Consider the following 23,621-nt stretch of genomic DNA (forward strand, 5'->3'; position numbering starts at 1 on the left):
AAAAAAAAAAAGAATGTTGTCAGGTGATTGGTAATTAAACTCTTACTAGCTTTGGGCAGATTTTTAGTTTGGCTTCTTGGAAACCCCCCCAAATGTATCATGTATCATACCTGTACATAAGGAACATTTGACCTCTTCATTTCTAATATATGTTTTATTTATTTTCTTATCTTATCGTGTTTCTAAAAGATAAAAGCAACATAAGATAGTAACAGTTGTCCTTGGCTTGATCTCCATTTTAATGAGAGAGTCGCTAATGTTTTACTAGGTCTGAAATTGGCTCTAAATTTCAAATAGATATTCTTCATCCTGAGCAGTACGCTGCACTCCTACATTAATTGCCAAGAGTGTTCATCTAGAATGGATATTCAATTTCATCAAAGACTTTTCTATATCTAGCAAAATCATCAAATTCCTTTCCTCCTTGGACCTATTAATATGTTGACTTACTAGCTTCTCTGAGCTAAATCATCCTCACGCTCCTGGAATAAATCCCACAGGGCCAGGCTCAATTGTGCTTTAACAATGCCGCTGGGTTCATTCCACCGATATGTTGCTTGGGGTATTTTTCATCTATATTCGTCGGTAAGAATTTATATATATTTTCCTATTAGGGCACACATTTGTCATATTTATAAATCATGGTTATGTTAGCATCATAAAATGAATAGGAAAGTTTTTCAAAATGAATTGTGTAGTTGCAATAGTTTAAATATCATATAAGTTTATTTTACTCTCCGAGACTTGAAATAATTCATTTGAGGTACCACCTCAGCCAGAGTTTGCTTTTATTTTTCCCTGAGGTTCAGTTGACTGTCAACTTAGTTCAAGTGTACTATGGTTATTGGCCTTTTTGGATTTTAAACATTTTTAGTTGATTTTGGTTACTTATATTTTCTATTTAATATCCCAGTTCAAACTGCTTTCAGATGTTTTAATGGAGATTTATATAGTTTTAAAATTTCTTCTCCATATCTTTGGTTGTAGCTCCTTTTTCATTTCTGATAGCGTTGTTTTTGTATTCCTTCCCTTGATTGGAATTGCTAGAGGTTTATCTTTTCAATCCGTGTTTTCAAAGATCAGCTCTTGAATTTAATTGGTAAGTTCCACTCTTTTCTCTTTCATTAAATCCACTAATGTATCTTTTAGTAATTTTACCATTTTGCTTTGCTGCTTTCTTTAGATGCACTTTGTAGTTTTTTAATCAAGTGTTCAATTATTTTCATTTGTCCTTCAATATTTTAAATACAGGTATCCTACATTTTCCAAAAGTTCGTGTTAAGGCCTTCCTTTTTATGAATGACCTACATCAGTACACCTCTTTTTGCTACCTGAGAGAAGTCAAAGAGGATTTTTGCTTCTACAACAAAAGCAAACATAGTGTTCAGCTTCCATGCTCTTCATTCAGTTTAGGAATATTTTCATAAAAGTGCTCTATTTTTGTCATTTTTAATATATTTTTACATCATTAAAAAAGATTTATTTATTTATGCATACAGAACTGGGGTACAGGCCAGAGGTGCAGGGGTGAGAGGATCCACCAGAGACAGAGTGGAGCAGGACAGACCGAGTGATGAAGAACACTGCTGAGGGGAGCAGCAGGCGGGTCAGGAGAGGTCTGCTGTGCCATGTGGATCACCTTTGGGGCGGGATCAAACTCATGCTGAAGTGGCTTTTGCTTCTTAGTGCTGTGCTTTAACCCACTGTGCCACCAGGTAGGGCCCACATCATTTATTTTTGTACAACGTTTGATTTTTCCTCTCAGGTGTCCCCATAAAATTACCACCACCATGGTACCCAAGAACCCTCACCTTAGACTCTGTTCTTCCCTTCCATTTTGGCCCCTCTCCTTCCCCTTCCCTGAATGTCTCTGACTAGTAATTTGCCTGCTAGTTTTGTCTATTTTTTTTTCTAATCCCTTGTATGGTTTTCCTATACTCCTCCTATAAGTAAAACCATATGATATTTTTCTTTTTCCTTCTGACTCATTTCACTGAGCATAATCCTGTCTAGCTCATTGCTGCAAATGGCATGTGTTTATCTTTTTGATTGCTAAGTAGTATTCCATGGTGAATCTATAACACATCTTCTTGATCCAATTGTCTATTTGGGGGCATTTGGATTGTTTCCATATATCAGCAATTGTAAATACTGCTGCAGTGAACATAAGGGTGCAGGTGTCCTTTTGAATTAATGTTTTTGTGTCCTTTGGGTAAGTTTCTAGGAGTGGAATTGCCTAGGCATATGGTAGCTACATTTTTAATAATTTGAGGGTCCTCCACACAGCTTTCCATAGTGGGTGGACCAGTTTGCATTCCTACCAGCAGTATTAAAGGGTTCCATTTTCTCCACATCCTCATCAGCCCTTGCGGTTGTTAGTTTGTTTTTTTTTAAAATATTTATTTATTTGTGCATTCAGAACTTGGGCACAGGCCAGAGGTGCAGGGGAGGTGAGAGGCTTCACCCAAGACAGAGTGGGTAGTAGAATAGGCAGATCTACAAAGTACACTACTGAGGGGAGCAGTGGGCGGGTCAGGAGAGGTCTGCTGTGCCATGTGTTTACCTCCCCGAGTGGGGATCGAACTCATGCTGAAGTGGCTTTAGCTTCTCAGTGCTGTACTTTAACACTCTCCGCCACCAGGGAGGGCCCAAGTTTTTTGTAATATGGGCTATTATTACTGGTGTGAGGTGGTACCTCACTGTGGTTTTGAGGTTTGCATTTCCCTGATTATAAGTGATGCTGAACATTTTTTTCATATGCCTGTTGGCGCTCTGTAAGAAATGCTCTATTTTTGCACAGTGGAGGAAACCTGTATATTAAAGTCTATGAATTTTTCTCTGACTACAGCTTTTTCTCTGACTACAGCCTTAGCAAATTTAGTAAGTTTTCTTTCCTTCTCTTTTTCTTAAAGGGACTCAAGTGTTTATTTTCACTCTTAAAAAACACTATAAAAATGAACCCAGACTAAACAGATATGTACATGGACATATAAACAAAACAGTAAAAAAGATTCTGAAAAAGAATCTATAAAAGTAGATGATTAAAAAAGAACTTAAATAGATTCAAAACCGGTATTACAAAACTTATTTTATCAAAATAATAGTAATTTTAAGTTCCTGTTGTAGTTGGTTTTCTAGGTTTATTTACATATTTTATTGCAGTAAGCTCTATAAAGGAGTATTTGTCACAAGGGTAACTTTTTCTGGTTTATCTGTAACTGGAGTTTTTTTTTTTAAACATTCAATTCTTTTTTTTTTTATTTTACAAAAGTTTATTTTTACATCATTTTGTACATTTTTTTTTTCCATCTCAATTGTAATCCCTGCGGGTTTCCCATCACCAAGTCACCCGTGTGCCATCACCATAATCCCGTGCACTTCCCTCCCCACCCCCCGTTTTTGATTGTAAGTTTTGTTGCTTCTTTAACACAGATGTGATTTAGGGAAGTTTTCCTTTTTATCAAGTGGGTGAAATTTTTTTGTTCATTGCTTATTAATATTTGAGTTCTGTTCCGTTGCATAAGAGTCATTGCCACCGGCGTCTCATTGATGACATGTGAACAGTGACATGAATATTCTGGGTAGAATAGCTTCTGTTTTTAGGGAATGGTATTGCTTGTATTTGGCCTTTGTTTCCCTTCCCCAGTTTTCAGTATTTTCAACCCTTTATAATGGTATCTCTGACTATCGGTTTTTCAGGAATCAGAGACTCTGGCTATTCACCTGCTGGTCTCTCTGGTCCATGAAGAGGAGCAGCTAGCTGGACTTGGCCGGTTTCCTGGCACCACAGGATGTGCATGTCAGGTGCTGGCCCTCTGTTTTTAGCCCTTGGCAGAAAGCAGCAGCCTGCAGGCAGGCGACCTGGGCTGGGCTCCCAGCTCTGCCCTGCTGAACTGCGGGGCTTCAGGCAATCCTCAGGCCCACTGGGTTGCACCTGCATAGAAAATACTGTGGGAATGCATAGGCTGGCCCCTAGGTGAAAAGCCCACTGTGAACATCGCTCATGGGCAGGAGACTGCTGGGCCCTGTCAGCGAGGGCTCAGGGCCGATGCCTAGCAGGGGCCCCTGGGGACCTCAAGTACAGATGGCCCTTGAACCCTGACCTGAGCTCCTGCTGGTTGTGCTCATGGGCCTGCCCTGTACACTCCCAGCAGCTGCTCCTTCTGCATCAGGCCTGGGCCATCTCAAAGGGCCCAGGCCTGCCCTGGGCACCTGCTCTCCCTCCTCCTGACTCCACACTCCGGGTTCGTGTCAGATCCACGGTGGTCAAACCAGAGTTCAATTCCTAGCGTCTCTACTTGTAGAATTGTGAGGCCTGGGCTGATGACTTAGACGTTTGGGCTTTTGTTCCCTTGTCTGGAAAATACAATGGTGGCTTCTGTGCCAGCAGTGGGATGATGGGGACTCATGGTGCGTGGCGAGGGAGGGACGTGGCTGTGCACTGTACTTCTGGGGACTGGCTGGGTCCTGACCACCAGGTTATGAACACCCCGTATATGACAGGGTTGGTGTGTGTACAGGGCACGGGGAATGGGAGACACCTTTTTGGAGGGTCAAGACCCACATCCTGGTCCTAGTTCCAAGAGGCTGTGGTCCATGGACAAGGCTGTGGCTCTCTAGACCCAGAGGGGAGCCAGGCATCCCTTAGTCTCTAACCTATGACTGGTACACAGATTCCTTCTGTTCTTGCAGTGCAGTGGGGTCCAAGGGGTGCCCTTCTGGGCATCTGCCAGGAGGATGACAGTTCAAACAAAGGAAATGAGTTTTTAATTGTTTTTAAACACAAAGGAAAGTAGTTGCTCAGCCTAGTTAGAAACTAATTTTCATGTAAAAATAAAAGAATTGTGCATTCTTCTTCTCCCCCCTCCCCCACATTCTTTTTTTCTACACCAACATCCTGAAGCAGCCTAGGGGGTTGGTGGCTGCCCTTGAGCTCTGTAGGGCCTTAGATATGGCCTATCCCCTGCTCTACTAGCGGTCTTAGGGGCCCAGTTCCCCAGGGACCCTTTGTTCAGACCCAGCCTCTCCTTGTGCTGCTTGCTCATGGTCATGGCTCTGGCTTGCACGACCCATACAGGGGAGCCTGGGCAAGACCCTTCCTCCTAGAGCTTGAGGTCTCCCTACCTGAGAGAGGGGGAGCTGATAGCCTTGTCAGACTCAGTAGCAGCAGGGTGCCTTGCCCCCAAAACTTGAGGTGGGTGCCTCAAACAGGAAGGGGATCCCAGAGGAGTGAGTTCAGCTGAAGTGGGGATTTGGACCTTCCTCCCTTCCCAGCACCCGAGGGGACTCCTGGAAGTGATGGGACTGGCTCCAAGTTTATCTCAGTTTGACACACTCCTGCCCAAGCCGGGCCTCTGCCCCGTGTGCAGGATGGCTTGGTGACTTGGGTGGAATCTGCTGGAATCAACCCAAAAGGGACGGAGGCCAGAGGAGAGGAGGAGGGGGCGGGGTTAGCTGCCCAAGCCTGGGCTTGGTGACTTGGGTGGAATCTGCTGGAATCAACCCAAAAGGGACGGAGGCCAGAGGAGAGGAGGAGGGGGCGGGGGAGGCCCCAGGCGCCTCTGGCCTGCATGCCAGCCCCCTCTCTGCTGGGAAAAGGCAGGGATTCTCTGAATCCCACCTGCTCCGCCCTTGGGCTCTCAATAATGGGATGGTTCTTGGTGGACAATGACATTCTGTCTCCCGAGCAGCTGCCAAAAGAGGCTGACTGGACAGAAAGGGAGAAAAGAAAGAGGCAAAAGAGAAGATGAAAAAGTCCAGACTTGGCAGAATTTGTATTTAGGAGTGTAAAGAGGAGACGGCAAGCTTCTTTCAGTCAATTCAAATTGTATTTGCTAATAGGAAGGAATTCAAAAGCAAAAAGGCAGCCTGTAACAAAGCGTTAATTATCAGTGTGGCTCCTGGGCAGGCCTTTGTGAGAAGGCGCTGGAGGTGCGGCTCTGCTCCGGCCCCATGGCAGCCGCCTCCGCGGGAGTCGCTGCTGTCCTCTGCCAGGCCGGGGCTGCCCTGCCAACCCACAGGGTACACCCAGGTACCTACGGCCTTTCCTCCCTTTTGTGAGTATAACTTCTCGGGGCTTGACTTAGGTGAAGCACATGACCCCTCACCATCTGGTCCTGGAGCCCACCCAGCCGGGGGGATGGCCAGCGGGAGCCGCAGGGTGCTCCAGTGTTCCCGTCCCCTCTCCTCCCCAGGACTTCCCCACGGGCTGGACCACAGGAAGGACAAGGAGTGGTGAGGACCAAAGAGGCCTATCCGTAGAGATGTGTTGTCCTGCTTCCCCCCATTCCAGAAGCAGCAGCTCTAGTTTAGACCACTTCTGGGCCCCCCTTGCCAGGGCTGGGCAGTGCAATCAGGACAGCGCTCTGCTTGTCTGGAAGCTGGAGGCAGCTTCTCCCCACTTCTCTTTATTTGCAGGGAGCGCCCCAAAGTAGGAAGTGGTCCTGGCTGTCCGGAGCATGGGGAGGTGAGAGGATCCAGAGAGGGGTCAGGTGTGGGAAGGTGGCAGGTAACCTGTGTCCTGCAGCTCTCATGACACTCATGCCAGCGCACACCACCAAGGTGGCTTCATTGCACCCATTTTACCACCTAGGTGCAGCTGCTGGAGACAGCATTTTCCAGAGGAAGCCTCGGACGCCCAGCTGGTCAGGTGACTGGGCCTCCATCCCAGCTCCTGCCCATTCTGGCAGCCAGATTCCAAATATCCTGGGTGCATGGCCCCAGCAGACAGGACAGGGCCTTGTGGAACTGAAGAGAAACACATTTCACCTCCAAGTTAGGAAGATCTGAGAGCTAGGACTTGGCAAGGGGAAAGATGCTCCCCTAGGGAGGAAGCTTCCTGCCTTCAGAGTACCTGAATTCAGGATGACTGTGTTTATTCTTCCCTTTTTGGGATCTTTGGGGAGAGCCTTTCCTCCTTAGGGATGATGACAGGGCTGGAGTGGGTAGGCAGCAGTGCTGGGAAGGCGGCTCCCCAGTGGCCCAGAAGTGCCCCAGTCTGAGCACAAGGCTTGCTTAGCGCCTCTGGGTGGGCTGGGGTGGGCAGCAAAGGTAAGTCTGGCTCTCAAGCTTCTTGCCCCTACCAGAATGTCAGGAATCAGCAACGTGCTAAACACACGTTCTCAAGGAGATGTCACTCGATCTACCTGCACCCATGCAGATGACCTGCACCCATGCAGGGGCTCCACCTGGAGAGGTAGGGACCCTGGGCCAACACAGCTGGTGCTAAGCCACAGCCTGAGCGCCAAGAACAGGGGCCTGGGAGTGGGAATGGGGTGGGGGTGTGAAGGAGGCTATAGAGTGAGGGACACGGAGCTAGCGTGTCACAGGCATACTAGGAAAGTGGGGAGCGGAAGGAGGACCCAAGAGGATAGGGCGTCCTTCTCAGGCCCTTGGCCTGCACTGGAAGGGGCCCCCTCCTCACCCTCCTCAGGTGCGGCCCCCCCAAAACCCCCACCCCTGCTCTGAGACCAGTGCCCGGTGTCCTCAGTGACCCTGGGACCTTGTGCCTGAGTTTTCCATACCCAATCAGTGGGATCCAGGGGTGGGATGGGGTGGGTTTCTCCCCGCCCTGGACTCCAGACACCATGGTCCACGGCCAGCCTGGGCAGCAGCAGGGTCACAAGACAGGGACGGTTAAGTGAAATGCTGGGGAGACTACGCAGGGCAGCTAGCTGCCTCTGGCCACCCCACCTGGCCTGCGTGGGGTGAGGCTTTATTCTTGCCACGTGCAGCGGGGCAGGGGGCCCTCAGATGCCGCCCATGCCTTGTCCCGCAGGAAATGCAGGCGCAGCCCACCTGTGTGGGTGAGTCTGGCTCTGGTGATGCCTGGCCCTTTCCTTCTCCCCTCCCAATAGGTGGTGGAATCAGGTGAGGAAAGCGCCTTGGCACCCATCAGACACCCACTTGCCACGCTCCCTTCTTTCCCCTACACCCCTCTGTGGACAGATTCTGTTTTCATTGTGTCACAGAGATCCAGAGAGTCGAGGCCACCCTGACGGCTTCTCCCAGTGCGTGGTGGCAGGGGTCCACCTCTCACCTCTCTGGAGCAACACACTGCAGAAACTATACCCAGAAGAGAGGGTACAATGCTGGACCCAAGTCCTCACTGGTGCGAAGGACCCAGCAAGGTTTAGCAAAGGGTTTTGCATTTGCAGAGGAATCCTGTAACTGTGGTGCTTGCTTTCCCCTTCGCTGCCTTGCATTTAACAGGCATTTCATTTACAAATTTGATTTGATTTGCAACCTCCTGATTAGCGTTCCCTGCTGTGTGAAGTGAGGGTCCCCACAGCCAATTCCTCTTCCCCCAGACTGCCTAGCTTGGAGGTGACCTGCTGGATCTGGCAGTCAGGCTGTTGCTCAGGCTGCTGCACTTAGGGAGGGGGGACACTTCCCTGGCACATCCTGGGGTGCAAGCATGGGCCCCCCCCCCCGCACCTGAGGAGGGGGCCCCTCCCATTGCAGTGCCTCAAGGTGGCGGGCAGTGGCACAATCTGCTGCAGGCTGGTATGGCCTTGGGTGGTCAGGGAGCTAGGTCCCTCATCCAGGCCCAGCGACAATTGGAAAATGAGGAAATGCTTGTTTAGGAGTGAGGGACCTGTGAGGACTGTGCTCCAGAAGACCCCAGCGCCGAAGGGGTGGGAGACTCAGGGTCTCAGGGTTCAGAGGGGTGGTGCTGGCCCTGCCCTCTGCTCACAGCTCTTCTTCCCAGAAATCTCCTTCGAGTCACACTTTCTCCATGTGGTTAAGATGGCTGCCCCCACAGCCCCCACCTTCTTGCAGAGCAGGGATCCCCTTGCTACAGCATGTCCCGGTCTGTGCGGTCCTCTTGCGAGCCACCCACAGCCCCTCAGGGCGACAGTCCTGTTTGCTCTTGGTGGTCTTCAGGGTCTAGGCAAGTCTTGTTAACATCCTGAGGGGATGCGTGGGCAGGCAGTGAGCAAGGGTCTCCCAGCACCACCTCCTAACCCCTCCCACTGCAAACAATTCCAGAGAACTGGAGTTACCCCTGGAAGGGTGACTGGGCTTCCCAGGGCCTCTGGTCGAGATGAGCTGGCACGTTGCTGACTCTGGTCCCAGTAGCCAGCTGGGGCTTTCTCCTAGTTGTGGCCTCATAGTGTCAATGGGGCGCCTGCCCAGCTCCTAGGAAGGCTGGATTTTTCAGGAACTAGAAGAAACCCGAGGCAGTTCCATGAAGTGACCCACTCTGAGACTGCTGCCAAAGGCTGCCCCCTGGCTAAGTGGCCCCGGGCTGGGGCCCAGGGCAGGCACCAAGCCCCCTCGGGGAGCACTTTCTCTTCCCCAGCCAACGGAAGGGAGACTGGCAAGATGTGTAATTTTCAGTTGCTAATTGTGATGCCCTGCAGCTTGCTGAACTAAAAATAGTATCAAATTTTGTTGAGTAGGTTAAAAAATAGAAGCCCATGTGCTGCCTGAGAAAGAAGCTCCCCTTGCAAAGCGCGGCAGAGATGGCTGAGTGGTGCCCCTCCCCCACCTCACAGCAGCTCTCTGGGGACTCATGCCAGATGGGCCCTCAGGGCCACTTTCGCCCCACTTTCTCAGGAAGCTGGGATTCTTAAGGTGGCATCCATGGATGAGCTTCTGGGAGCCCCTCAACACCAAAGGTCATGCAGAATGCTATGTGTGTGTGTGTGGGGGGGCAGGAAGTGCATTATCCACATGTCCAGGACGAGGGCCCTGGCCTTCCTCCAGTGCTCAGAGGGTCATGACTCTCATCTAGCCAGGGACACTGAGAACTGACAATCAGGAAGGAACGCCCCTGGGGCAGGCCGGGGCAGGCCTGCTCACTGCTGCCCCCCACTGAGAGCTTTATCCAAGCTGGGAACATGGCATCCTCACTGGAGAACTGAACCTGGAGTCCTCATGGGAGAATTGGTATCTCCATGCTGCTCCCTGGGTGCTCAGGTGTTCCAGGAAGTGAGCTGAGGTGGTTAGTACCCAGCACAGCACTGGGCACCAACTCTGGGTGATAAACATTTAAAGTATAAGGATAATGAAAAGAACACTTACCTCTGCTTTTGTGTCTCTCAGGAATTTGTAGAACTGCAGATTCTGGGATCTGGAAGGGGCCCTAAATTCTGGATGTGTCCTGGGCACCTGCCCCAGACAGTTCCTTTCACTCAGTCTCTTCCCTGGACCTGATCGTGACCAGTTAGTTGTGTAACAGCTTGTCTCCCCGCACCCCCCCACCCCCGTACTTCCCCTCCCCCGTCCCAAGCTCTTGTCCCCACTCTCAGCTGAGGCAGGGTTGGCTGTGTCTGATGCCAGCCCGTTACTCCTGGTGCTGCCTTCCTAGGGTCCCTGCTCGCTCCCTGTGGTGCTGAGACTTGCCCTGTGAGGGCAGAATGAATGGCCCTTCCCCTGGAGCCCTGCCTTCCCTTTCCTAGGACATGCCCTGAAGGCAGGGTGGGTGTGGTGTGGGGTGCAGGTAGCTGGGCATTAGAGGCCAGGAGGCCCAAGAGCCCCAAAGAGCCCACTGGTGGGGCAGCCCATGGCCTCTCCCAGGTGACTCCTAAGGACCAGGCCTGGCCCCACCTGAGGTGCTGAGTTCATTCCTGCTCTCCTCTCCTGCCTGGAGCCCATGTGAGCTGGAGGCCCACAGGCCCTGCTCCTGGGCAAGGACCCCACCTGCTAGGGCTGGGAGGAAAGAAATGAGGGTTGTGCCCATGAGAGGAGAACCTGGGCAGGGAGATGTGTGGAGCTGCCCTGACGGCCGCCCCCTCCCTCTTCACTAGACTGCAGTCACTGGGTGTTTCCTAGAGCCAGGGTCAATCTATTTCTCTCCCAGGTATGTTTTAGTAAACTGTGATACCTTCAGCTATGGGAGCCTTTGACAAAATCATCGGGCAGTGTCAGGCCTCCCAAGGCCTTGTTAGGTCTCCATAGAGGAAGCAGGAGAAGCAGGCATGCCGGGAAGGAATGGAACCCTTACCCAGGCCTGGGCAAATTCAAGAGTAGACGTGAAGAGATGGCCACGGCGTGTGGTCTCCACAGCTCGCTGGTCATCGTAGTGAGGCTGGTCCTGGCCCAGAGGGGTCTGGGCCTCCATCATACCTGTGGCTTCTCCCAGGGGGCTGGGGAATTCCTGTACTGATAAGAATGGGGCGCAACATCTCTGGAGGCCATTTTGGGCACAACTGGACTTTGCGAGGGGAAGTACTATGCCCTGGTCACTTGAGGTGTGAGATAAAATCTGCACTGCTGCTCACCCGGTCAGGGGCCTGGCTTTTGCACATGGTGACCAGAGCAGGTCCCCCACTCCCACCCCTCCTTTCTTATGTTGCTTGACGAAAGGGCACCTCCATCATCAGGTTCACCAGGGCCATGTTAGAAATCACGTGGTGTGAGTGGCACTCAGATCTCTAAAGTCTCTTGAAGAGACTGCAGAAGGAAATTTCATCATTTCCTGCAAAAAAGTTTTCCCGAACCTTCTTGTCCCGCCTCTCCCAGGGTCTCTCCCAGCATCAGGACTGCCTGGGGTCTCTCTCCTCACTCTGCAGCAGGCCCTGATGTCTCAGGCCCTTGCTGACCCCACTGTGTTTCCCCTTCCTCCTCCTGAGCCTGCAGGCCAGTGGCTTCGTGTTCCTGATGCTTTTGGTTTGGTTTTACTCGGAAGGCGGTGGAAGAAGGGCAGCTGCCAATACTCAGAAGCTCATTTCTGGCTGAGTCCCCTGTGAAGAGTTCTGTCAACAGAACTCGAGATTGTACCCAGGAAATGGCTGGGGATCAAGGGCCAGGCTGAAGCAGCCCCTCAGGTGGCTGTGCTCACTCCCTGTGACATGCCAAGAGTGGGAGCACTTGTTCCGGGATGGAGGCCTCGCTCCGTGCTTCTCCTCCCCCTGCCCATCCTCCCACACCTGCACTGCGAAGGTCAAGGGCCTGTGTCCTCGCTGACACCCTGGGCCTGATGCAGGTGGGGTAACTGTCTGCAGAGCAACAGTGGGGCGAGGCTCTGGGGTAGGCCCAGGGCTGTCAGCTCCTCACTCCTCAGCCTCCAGGCACTCGGGGCCATGAGGGTGTGTGTTTCCAGACATGGGAGACCCGCAGAAACAAGCTAGAAGGCTGCTGTTCTCTGAGCCAGCTTCTCTAGAGATCAAAGCCTGAAGCTAAAGCTTATGTGTGCTTTTATCAAGGAATGTGGTCCCAGGGATGCAGGAGGGAGGGAAGGAGAGCGAATCGATAGAAGTTATGAGTCAGTCTCGCCGGAAGTCTTTAGATAGGGTCTGAAATGCCGTTGTCCAATGGGCCAGCAGCCTGTTGATCTAAAGCTGTCCAGGGTATTTCCTGGTCCACTCTGATGCCTGGGTTGTGCACACGGGCCTGGGTGCCCACGGCTGTCCAGGGCGTTTCCTGGTCCACTCTGACCCCTGGGTTGTGCACACGGGCCTGGGTGCCCACGGCTGCCCAGGGCGTTTCATGGTCCATTCTGACTCCTGGGTTGTGCACACGGGCCTGGGTCCTTCTGAAGTCTCAGGCCTCAGCAAGAGCCCACAGCCCGGGGCAAGAAATGTGGGGCCGTTAATGGCCAGGAGCCCTTCTGTCAGGAGCTGTGGGTGAGAGGCAGTAGTGTGCCATGGCCACAGGCACAGATGTGGGTGGCACATTTGGAACCTGGGGTGGCTCCTGCATTAGCTTTCATTTTCTCACCTAACCCTCCTCACAACCCTGCAGAGAGGTCAAGCAAGAAACCCTACATCTTATTTACAATGGAAGAAACTAAGGCTCAGAGCAGCACAGAGGCCTCCCCACCCACGCCAAGATAGTAGTTGTCTCCATTCTGGGTCTCACTGTAGACTCTGACCCAGACCTAAACCCACAAGAAAGGACTTGGGGAGGTGGGGTGGATGTGATGGCCGTGGTTGGCGAATAGAGAAGGAACATTAAAGGGACGAGTAGAGGAGGCTGGGGGCTACCCAGGGTGTGTTGCCCGCGCTAGACCAGGGATAGGGAGCAGATACGATCCTGAAGCAGCAGTCGCTGCTAGACCACACGGCAGCCAAATTGTGCTCGGGGAGCAGCAGGAGGTGGCCAGATGGATCGTCTCATCGAAGCCCGGAGGGTTGGGGGGTACAGAGGAGACAAGGAGAAGAAAGCAGCGTAGCCACACAAAGCCCTTAGGCCTCGCTGCTTTGCTTACTTGCCCACCTCACCCAGGACCAGCCTGCAGGCTGTTGGCAGCATCTCATCCAGGCAGGGAGCGAAGGGCCCTTGGACTCAGCCTCTGCCAGGCCTGCCCTGCCCCCACCCCCTGCCCGCCTCCAGTCCCCACAGCCTGCCTGTGCAATGGATGTGCTCCCCTGGCATCCTGGCACCCTCTGGGGCTCCACCAGGAGGACTGGGGTACAGATGCAGCCAGGAACCCCCTTCTTCAACAGAGCCCCCAAAGAGCCAAATAGGGCCAGATGTGAGACAGGCCAGTGTTGGCACACGGTCGCTGCCTCTGAACTCAGAGCCAGAGCCCCTGAGCAGGCGGGGGGCCTGTCCTGCCTGCACCGGGCACCTGGGCCCACCCCCCACCTGCCCTGCGTGGGCGGAGGGAAGCTTCAAGTCCTGGCTTCTAGAAGCCCGTGAATCACTTTCACCTGCCTTGCTGTGAGCCAATTGCCGCTATAATTAGAAGGTGTTTGCCTTCCTGCCTGAATGGAGGAGGAGCTGCAAGGAGGCTGAGGGGTAGGCTGGGTGCAAGTCTGTCCCCCATACTACCAAGCGGGGCTTCTGCTCTGTCCAGTCCAGGCCAGCCATGGGCAGCTTGGGGCAGAGTTGAGGGCGCCTTTCTCCGGCTCAAGGGAGCTGGTGCAGACGACTGGTCTGCCTGGTGCAGGAGCTCACCACGGAGTGTCCGCAGCCCTAAAGCAGGCCTGGGCGCAGCCGGGAGCTGCAGAGGCTGCAGGGAGAGACTTCCTGTGCTTCCTGCTCCTATGTTCACCTTGAAAACCTTAAAAAGCGCCAGTGCCCAGTTGTATGTACCCCAGGCTAGTTCTATCAGAATATTAGAATAACTGGGTGGAAGCCCTGAAAAGGGATTTTTAAACAAAAGATTATTTATGCTTACAGAACTGGGATACAGGCCAGAGGTGTGGTGGGTGAGAGGCTTCACCAGAGACAGAGTGGGGAGCAGAACAGGCCAACTGACAAAGTACACTCCTGAGGGGAGCAGCGGGCGGGTCAGGAGCGGTCTGCCACACCATGTGGGTCAGCTCCCTGGCCAGGGATGGAACTCATGCTGCAGTGGCTTCCGAGATCTTCATAATGCAGTGCTTTAACCCATTGTGCCACCAGGGAGAGCCCGAAAAAGGAATTTTTTTTAAGACGCCCCAGTTGATTCTGGTGTGCGGACAAAGCCGGGGGGCTCTGGCCTTGGTGAAGTAGGCTCTCCTCAGCTGGAGGCTACAGCTCTCCAGGGACAAGCACGTCCAGCCGAGACACTGGCTTGGCCGCAGGGCCTGAGCTAGCCGGCCAGGGCTTGCATTTCACAGACAACCAGGTGGTGGCGCTGCTGCTCAGGGTCACGCAGGAGCAGGCAGCGTTGGGAGCGAACATAAAGCTCCAGGCTGGTGAATCCAGACTTGGAGGGTTCGTTGTCCCAGGGCCCAGGTGGTGCTGGCGGTGGCTCCCACGCCGCACCCTTTCAGAGCAGCCCACAGGGGCTGGGGCTCAGCGGCCTGCGTGTCCGCTGTAATCCAGCGCTTCTCTGTGTGTGCGCGCCTGCGCGCGTCCACGTGGCCGGCAGGGGACACCCAGCAGCGTGTCTGGGAGTCGGGGCCCCTCAGGGGCAGGTGAGTCCCTTTGCTTTACAAGGAGGGCTCCCTTAATTCTCCCAGGGAGTCTCTAATGCTCCCTGGACCCACTGCACAGATGAGCAGACTGAGGCTCTGATAAAGCCACAGTCCCAGGTCTCCCTGTTGGCGGCCTCTGCCATCCAGCCCTGCTGTGATATGGCCGTGTGACCGCGGTGCTTGCTCAGTTTCCCTGTGTCTTGTCTTCATCTGCGGGTGTGGAGAGCAGTGTTTTCTCTCTGGGAAAAGTGTGAGGCTTGATGAGACCATTCCGCTCTAGCATCACTGTCACTGACAGCAGGCCCCAGGTGCTCCAAGTCTTAGCTGTTGTTTTCTTGGGATGGTTTTGCTTTCTTGCTGTGTTCCTTCCAGAGACAGGAGCTTATACTCCCCAGCTGCTCAGCTCTGAGGGGCTCCTCCCTGCGACGGGCCAGTGGACAGGTGGTGGACAAACGGGTTCAGTTCTGGCTGGCTGGTGGAATGGGACCCCACTTACAATAGCAAGTGGACCCCACTGGCAAGTGCACTGGACCATGGGCCCCAGTGGAGGCCTATGGAGAGGTGCCAGGCAGAGGGCCCAGCAGGGGTAGGCCGGCCACCATGCCACTAACAGCTGGACAAATTGAGGCTGTCTGGCTTTGTCTGGGAACAGGAGCTATTCTGTTGTAGAGCTGTGATTTGAACCCAAGGGTGCCCTACGTTCCCAGGAGGTCCTGCTGGGGAAACTACTACCTCCCTTGTGGCTAAGCCTGGAGAACATCTCTGAGGTGCAGTGGCCAGGCAGGGTGGACTCTGTTAGGTACTACAAAGGAAGGGGCTCTTGGAAGTCTCTGGGGTCCTACGGGCGAGGTGCACCGGTGAACTGGGACTTGTGGGTGGACACCAGGTCAGGGAGACCCTGCCCCAGGACGCATCTCAGTGCCTCGGTGGGCTCTGTCCATTCTCTGTGGGGGCTTGGGATAAGCCCACCTTCCCAGGTGGCACAGTAGATGGAGTCCAGGGGCCTGGCCCTGGGCCTTTAGTCTCTCCAATGTGGTTTTACAAAAAGTGCTGATCTTGAAACTCAACCTGTATTGTAATGACAGATGTGCTGCTTAGAAAAGTTACCAAGTACATACTCTGGTTTCTCTTCAGAAAAGTTACCAAGTAGTTTACAATACGTGGAGTGGAAAGTGAAAAGCCTCCACACCCTCATCTTCCCAGAAGTCAAGTCTGCTGTCAGTGCAGCCAGGCACGTGTCTTCTCTGCACTTACATCGATGCTATTTAATGACCAGTGTGAGATCTTGTGCATCTGGGGAGTCCGGTTGCCCCAAACTGAAGGCTGTTTCTTCCTTGCACAGGCAGGGTATGGGTGGACACAAGTCCCTTCCCCCCACCCCCCTTGTCACTGGGCGGACTGGGGAAGGAGCAGGAGCAGAGCAGTGAGTCCAGGACTGGTCAAGGTCACACGAGAAGTACAGCTCTGTGGCTGCCCAGGACATGTAAATGGGGTGGGTGACTGGGCCCTGAGCACGTGTCCCCCACTTGTCCATGGATGTAGTGAGTGCTGAGGTGCCCAGGGTACAGCTGCAGGCCAAAGCTTGGCACAGAGCTGGCACATCCTGCTGGCTTGCCCATCCCTCGTGGACAGCACAGCATGGGAACGAGGCTCCAGGCTGCCTCTCCACTGGCTCCACAGGCCACTGGGGCAGGTCTCCCTGCTGGCTGGACACAGCCTGGGTGGCCTGAGCCTGTGGGGGATGGGGCAAACGCTATGAGAGTTAGTAGGGTGTTTTGAGCCCTGCTGTGGTAGCTCCAGGCCAGAGCACCCTGCTGCTTCTGCAGCCAGAGGCCAGATGCTTGGAAAATACAAACTTCGATGACCGCTTAGTCAGGAGGCCCAGCCAACAAAGGTTACTATCCTATAGTCACCCTTTGAACCCAGAATGCCTTGCAGCACATGGGCCTCAGATAATCTGCTGGGGCTCAAGTCCCTTCCTGTGTCAGTGGTTGCACAGCAGTACACCTGCAGGAACTGAGGTATTCAGGGTACCCACTTTTGTTATTTCATCCCACATATGCTCCCTGAGCACTGCCCTGGGCTGGAGGAAAGACCTACTGTTTCCAGCCTTGTGGGTCTGTAGTCTATGGATTAATCAAGGAGGGCTTCCTTGAGGCGGTGACTTCTTGGGCTTGGAAACCCTAGGCTTTTTTTAGTTGAATTCTGTCATGCTGAAGCACCATTTCATCATCTGAAAAATGAAGGGTTTGGTCGAGTAGGGGTTCTCTGATTTCAGTGGCATCAGAACCTCCAGGAGGGCCTGCCACATTCCTTACATGTCGGGGCCTGAGAATGTGCAAAGGGGAATGTTCTATGAATGCAACCCTCCATCCTGTAGGGTGGGGATGGTCAACCCACAGCTGGGTCTAGGAGCACCCAGACATCCAAAAGAGAGTTCTATATCTTCCCCCAAGCCCCATTTACTCTTCTCATGCCATCCGTTCAGACCCAAGACTATCTTGCAGGGTCCAGAGTTGGCCATGTACCACCTGACTCCAGCTCCCTCCCCTGTGTTGAGCATGGGACATTCCCATTCCAGCCTTGCCCTGGGAATATCCTGTGAGCTCTTGTCTTTCTTACAAGGGATTTTTGGAGAATTCTAAGGTGATTTTCAGGTGTTTGTCAGGGGCACCTGTGTTGTTTGGGCTGCTTTGAGCCTTTCCCTTCTGGAAGGCTCAGTGATTGATTGTGGGTGGGAGTTGGCTCTGCTTGTGGCCTCAAACAAAAGTAATCAGAAACAGGGTTTATTCAGTGCAGAACAGAAGAGGGCAGGTAGGAGAGAGCATTCATGGTAAGACCCAGTGTGCCCCTGGAATCCAAAGCTAACCATCCCATATACCTGTGGAGGACCCTTTCTCAGTCCCAATGCGGGCAGCAACAGCATCTTGTCTCATGGAAAATGCGAAGCTTATTGGGTCGAATAGTTTGCTGAGGTGTGTGCATGGGATTCTCTTTCTAGCCTCCTGACCGCATTTAAATAGGGTTCTAAATATTAGTGTCCAGAGAAGGAAGCCCTTGGATGGCAAGGCCTGAGTCCTCTGAAGGCAATAGAAGAATCATGGCTACTGTTTGCCTTGGCACAATGGGAAAACAGACCAGTATGGCTCTGAGGCGCCCCCTGTCCCCGTCAGAACAGACTGGGGAGGCAGGTGCCAGTGCGAGCCTGCCTTTGCTGGAGGTGCCCAGAAGGGCAGCCTGGCACCGTGCTGCCGCAGCAGGAAGGCCCAGTTCCTCCGCCCTGACCTCAGTGGCCTGCCCTCCAGGGGTGAGAAAGGTGTGGACCACACCTGGGCTGACCAATGGGTCACCCTGATGCTGCCCAGCAACTCTCAGGAGAGCCAGTTGCCTCAGGCAATGGGGAGTTGAAGCCCAGAGGGCTACAGATTCTCCAGGGCTCGGAAACGTATCCAGCACGAGGTGTATCATGAAGTGGGGTGCTCAGCTGCTGCCACACTGCCAGGACAACTGTGGGGGCACTGAACCCCACACATCTGGCTAACCGACATTTCAAATTCAGCGTATCCAAAGCGAGTTCCAGATCTTTCCCCACTTGCCAGTGCTGTCAGTTCAGACCCAAACCGCACTTTCCAGGGCCCCGAGTTGCCCTGCCGTCTCCTCTGCTACTACCTGCCTCTACTGTCACTCCCCGGGTTATGCAACACGCACCCCCCTTCCCCCCCTCACCGCCCCAGCTGACTTTCACGTCCTTCCTTGCTGGGTCTCTACACAGCGCCCCTGGGGACCTTCAGCCCGAGTCAGGTCACTCCTGTGCTGGGAACATCACTGCACCCTGAGCGGCTCCTTGACCCTCCTATCAGGCACAAGGCTCAGGATCTCAGCACCTGCCCAGTGCCTGGAATGTTCCTCTCCCATCCCTGGATAATGCTGTTAGTTCCGGTGCCATCTTACTCACAGCTACCTCGATCCCTTATGTCCTTGGTGTTCCCCCAGTGCTGTGTTTCCTTATAGCATCTCTGCTCCTACTGGGGTGTCCAGTCCCCTTGGACAAACAGAGGAGGCCTGAGGCATGCAAAGCAGGTGCTGCAGAAACATCATCAGATCACAGCAGTTGTGGGACCACCAAGGAGCCTGCTGCCTCTGCCACCTCAGGGGTTCCCCTCCCAAGCCTCCTGGGGCCCTCCACAGACACCTGTATCCACGGAGCCCACGTGGCCCGAGGGGGCACCCTTGATGCCTGCTTCTTCTCTCCCAGGAAACTATGCCCCAGACGTCTGTGGTCTTCTCCAGCATCCTCGGGCCCAGCTGTAGTGGACACGTGCAGCCTGGCATGGGGGAGCGAGGTGGAGGGGCCGGCGGCTCTGCGGACCTCATCTTCCAGGATGGACGCCTCATCTCCGGGTCCCTGGAGGCCTTGATGGAGCACCTGGTCCCCACAGTGGACTATTACCCCGATGTGAGTACCGGGGGCCTAGAGAGGGTGTGACTGCGGGGCCACCTGGACTCCAGGGAGCTCACTCTGGGGTGGGAAAGGAGACTGAGCAGAGGGGGCAGCAGGAGCTGGCCAGGGAGCTGGAGGAGCCCCTGCTCCCACTTTCTCGGCCTTCATTGCTGCCTGCTCCGTACCCCACGCCCAGCCTAGGCTGAGGACACTGCAGTGACTTCCCTGCTGCCCTCAGGCAGGGGGGTGATAGCTGCAGTGACACAAGGAAGCAGATACTGGGGGGCTGCATTCTGGGGGAGACCAGGGTTCTGATGAAGGTCCACCCAGCGTGTCCTGTCTCTGAGCTGGGAAGTGCACTTTGTACACTGACCGCCACAGTGCAGAGTGAGGAGGGGCAGCCCCGTCACACCAGGGGTTACGCACCCCCGGGCACACAGCCACACGGGCAGGCTGGCCTTCGCAGAACTTATTTGTCCTTCACCATCTCAAGACAAAGCTGGTGCATTCCTAGAACAGAGAGAAAGTTCCTCGTCGTACGTGGACTCCCTTCTGCCCACAGCAGGTTGTACCTGTCAGCAGTGCTGGCCGTGGGCCCGTCTGCACCAGCCATGGCACCAGCGCCCCACTGAGGGCAGAGCTCTGCCTTGGGAGTTCCTGTGCCCCCACCCCATGTCAGGCCTCCTCCCTCCTGGGGCTCCGTCCTCTCCTTGTCCTTCTGTCCATCCTATAAGCCTGCCAGGCCCTGGCTGGCAGCTGAGTGCCCCAGTGGCAGAACCAGAAAGGTGGGGGGGACCCACGGCCCTGGGCGTGACACTCCAGAGACAGTGACCTCCTGTCTTAGCACCGGCTACTGTGGTGTACTCTTCCGCTACTGTCCCCCAAAACCCAGTGCCGAGATCCCTGCCTGCTTCCCAGCGGAGAGCAAAGGGCAGGTGGGGGTGGACGGGGCAGCTGGAGTGTCCAGCTCCTGGGGTCTCCAATCTTCCCCTCCCTGCCACCACCCTGTGTGTGTGGGCAGCTGGGCACACACATGCCACGGTGAGTCTCCGTGCTCCTCAGAGAGGTCCTCCCTTGGCTCCTCTTGCCTCTGCTTAAGGACTCTGGTGTGCTGCCTGGGTGCCCTGCCGCTGAGATGTCTGCTTAGAAGGGGGACCCCTGAGCACCCATGCTGCACATGGGCGGGGACTGGGCCTGGGAAGTGTGTGGGCAAGGGTGTTAGGGGACCCCTGCCGCCCCAGGGAGAGCCTCCCCCAGAGTCAGCGAGGGCCTGAGGCCCGGATGGTGTCCCATGAGACCTGTGCTCCCGGCAGCCGCGGCCTGGCTTGCTCTGTGCTGGGGGAGGCAGGCCTGCTTCCTGGGCCCACAGTGGGGCGGAGTGTTCTGTAGCAGCTGTTTGGTGGCAGAGCGATGTCTCAGAGGGGTGGGGTACCCGGGAGAGCCCCAGCAGCCTCCCCGACCACAGTGCATTCTGTCTACAGGCAGGACGCCGTGAGGCCCCACGGGCACTGGTCCACGCCGGCACAGCTTTCTGATAACCCCTGCACCTGTCAGTCCAGATGGCGAGGACCCCTAGAACCTGCGCCACGCAGCCTGTGACAAGGGCATGGGGGCCCCGGTGCGGCAGGGCCGAGACCCACAGTTGTCACAGCACCCCGCTGCCCTGCCGGGTCCCAGGGGCGCAAGGAGGCCCCGCCTTGCCCTGCAACCAGGCCTGACCCCTCCTCCCTCCCTCTCTCCCTTCTCATCTCTTTAGAGGACATACATCTTCACGTTTCTCTTGAGCTCTCGGGTCTTCATCCCCCCTCATGACCTGCTGGCCCGTGTGGGGCAGATCTGCCTGGAGCAGAGGCAGCACCTGGAGGCTGGACCCGAGAAGGTGAGGCGCTGGCCGGTGGGCGCTGCTCTCCATGCCCTGGGACGCTCTCTGCTGGGTGCTTATGATCAGAGGAAGCGGCAGGACAGGGTTTAGCTCAGGCTAGTGGGGGCCTCCCTCATGGGCAGGTAGGCTTGTCTCTGCCAACTGGCACACCTGGGCATGGCCCTGAGGGTCTGGAGGGGCCTGCAGAGCAGAACACACCTGCCGGGGTGCTGGAACAACAGTTGGCGGGTGCTCCCACTTCCTCCCCAGCAGAGAGCTCTCCAGTGACCCCCCCCCATCAGAGCTCAGGCTCCTAGAATAGAGGGTTTAACTGCAAGTGGTGGAAAAGCCTGCGGGGCTGGGTCACGCCCTCTAAGGAGGCTCAGGTGTGGATCCCGGGCTGGAGCCTGCTCCCAGGATGCTCAGTGGCCCCTTAACCATGGTTGTCTCTTCTGATTGAGCCAAGCTCCAGGCTGCCAGAAGGGTCCAGCCACAGCTGGGCAGGGGCTTGGGGGAGGCCCGCAGAAGTCCAGGGCATGGAGCAGGAGAAGGGGTGGTGGCCACATGGTAAAGGGCTGGCAGCCTAGTCGTGGCTTCGGCGGAGCACAGCCTGCCCCATTTTGCTGATGGTCTTCCTGTCACTAGCCCAGACCTGTCCCTTACAGAGGTTTTTGCAGCAGAGGCCTAAGGATGCCCCTCCCTCCTCAGTCTCCTTTCCAAAGGGAGCCTGTCCCAGGGTGCTGCTGGGCAGGATACAGACAGGCCCGGCTGCAGCCTGGGGTCAGGAAAGGCTCCTGAAGGGATGGGTGATAACCAGGGCTGGGTGGGGCCTGCGGCTGAGGCCAGAGTGGAGACTGTAGAAGCTGGAGGAGAGCTTGGGCAGAGCCTGCCAGCGTCAGAGTGACAGGCACAGTGGGACACTCCCGTGGGAGGGAATGCAGAGCTCTGGCTCCAGCTGAGGGTGGGTGCTGTGCTTCTGGGGGGAAACATCAGCAGTCCTGCTGGGACACTGTGCGCAGGACTCTGGGGGAGGTGCGGCTGCTGGGGGCCAGGGAGGGCTGGGTGGGGGCTCTGCCAGATCTGGGAAGCCACTGCAGGGGTCCTGCCGGGGTGGGGGGTGTTGGGGTATGTGTATGTAGTCCTGCAGATTGGATGACATGCTGAGGAGGGGCACAGGAAGATGCAGGGAGGGGGAGTTGGACCCACCAGTTACCAGTTGGCAGGTGCAGGCAGCTGGTCGGGGTCGAAGAAGAGCCCATATGGCCATAGAAGGCATTTTGGTGGGAGAGTGGGGGCTGGGCACGGACAGGCTGGGGTGCGGGGGTCTTTCCCCTCCCAGACTTAGGATGGTGGCCACAGCAGGGTGCCCAGACCACCTTTAGTGATGCTAGAGTGGGAGAGGGCCTCTTCCCAGCACTTGCAACTTTCTTCTAACCAAAAAGGGCCAGGCAAGAGTCTTGTAACCATTAATTTTGCTTGGTTTTCACTCTGCTCTTTTTATGGGCTCCTTTTTTTTTAAGATTTATTATTTATGCATACAGAGCTGGGGTACAGGCCAGAGGTGCAGGGGCAGTGAGAGGATTCACCAGAGACAGAGTGGGGAGCAGAACAGGCAGATCCACGAAGTACACTGCTGAAGGGAGCAGCGGGCAAGACAAGAGAGATCTGCTGTGCCATGTGGTCACCTCCCTGACCGGGGATTGAACTCGTGCTGCAGTGTCTGTGGAGAACTTCATAGTGCTGTGCTTCAACCTATTACGCCACCAGGGAGGGCCTGTTTTATGGGCTACTTCTAATTACAACAAATGAAACTAATTTTCTTTGTCCTGGTAGTGATGGGGGAGGTTTCTTGAAGAGAGCCAACTTAAGGGGAATATGTAACAAAGCAGCTGGAACAAAACTGCAGGTGGACACGGTGGCCTGGGGGTGTGGGGCCTAGGGGGACAGTGCTGACCTGTTGTCCACTCTGGAGGGATGGACCTCATTTTCTCCCCTACCGCCCAGGCCAAGCTGAAGTCCTTCTCTGCCAAGATCGTGCAGCTGCTGAAGGAGTGGACAGAGGCCTTCCCCTGTGACTTCCAGGATGAGAAGGCCATGGCCGAATTGAAGGCCATCACCCACCGGGTCACACAGTGTGACGAGGTGAGATCTTCCTGGCCCCTAAAACATGTGTGTGTGTGGGGGGTGGGGAGGGTTATACTCACAAAGGGAGGTGAGTCTTCAGGGACACTGTGACTCCTTTTGCTGTCACTGCCCCATGAAGACTGGCCTGTGGGCATCTTCTGTGCAGGAGGCCTGGAGCAGTGGAAGGAGTCCAGGCCCCCGCTTCTCTTGGGCTTGGTGGTGGGATGGGGACTAGAGAGAAGTGTGAGAGCCTGCAGCCTTTCCTGGCTTCCAGCTTGTTCTTGGCTGCAGGAGAGTGGGGGGAGGGAACCTGGCTGGCTAGTCCCGTAATGGTGCACTCAGAACTCATCTGCCCAGAGGGTTCATCGAGAACAGGGGGAGTTTTGTGTGTGTGTGGGGG

The 23,621-nt window shown here is 54.8% G+C and overlaps 1 protein-coding gene across 2 annotated transcripts in view; it reads left to right on the forward strand.

The window, feature by feature from the left end:
* The window catches only part of RASGEF1A (RasGEF domain family, member 1A), a 75,676-nt gene that overhangs the window by 46,435 nt on the left and 5,620 nt on the right, over nt 1-23,621 (forward strand). For both annotated transcript variants that reach the window (XM_004680909.2, XM_004680908.2), the window contains exons 2-4: nt 19,051-19,251; nt 20,993-21,115; nt 23,102-23,239. In XM_004680909.2, coding sequence (XP_004680966.1) covers nt 19,057-19,251; nt 20,993-21,115; nt 23,102-23,239 — 456 coding nt within the window. In that variant the 5' untranslated portion in view covers nt 19,051-19,056. The remainder of the gene's footprint in view (nt 1-19,050; nt 19,252-20,992; nt 21,116-23,101; nt 23,240-23,621) is intronic.

The sequence above is a fragment of the Condylura cristata genome, unplaced genomic scaffold, assembly GCF_000260355.1.
Source record: "Condylura cristata isolate star-nosed mole 26May11 unplaced genomic scaffold, ConCri1.0 scaffold00011, whole genome shotgun sequence".
NCBI lineage: Eukaryota > Metazoa > Chordata > Mammalia > Eulipotyphla > Talpidae > Condylura > Condylura cristata.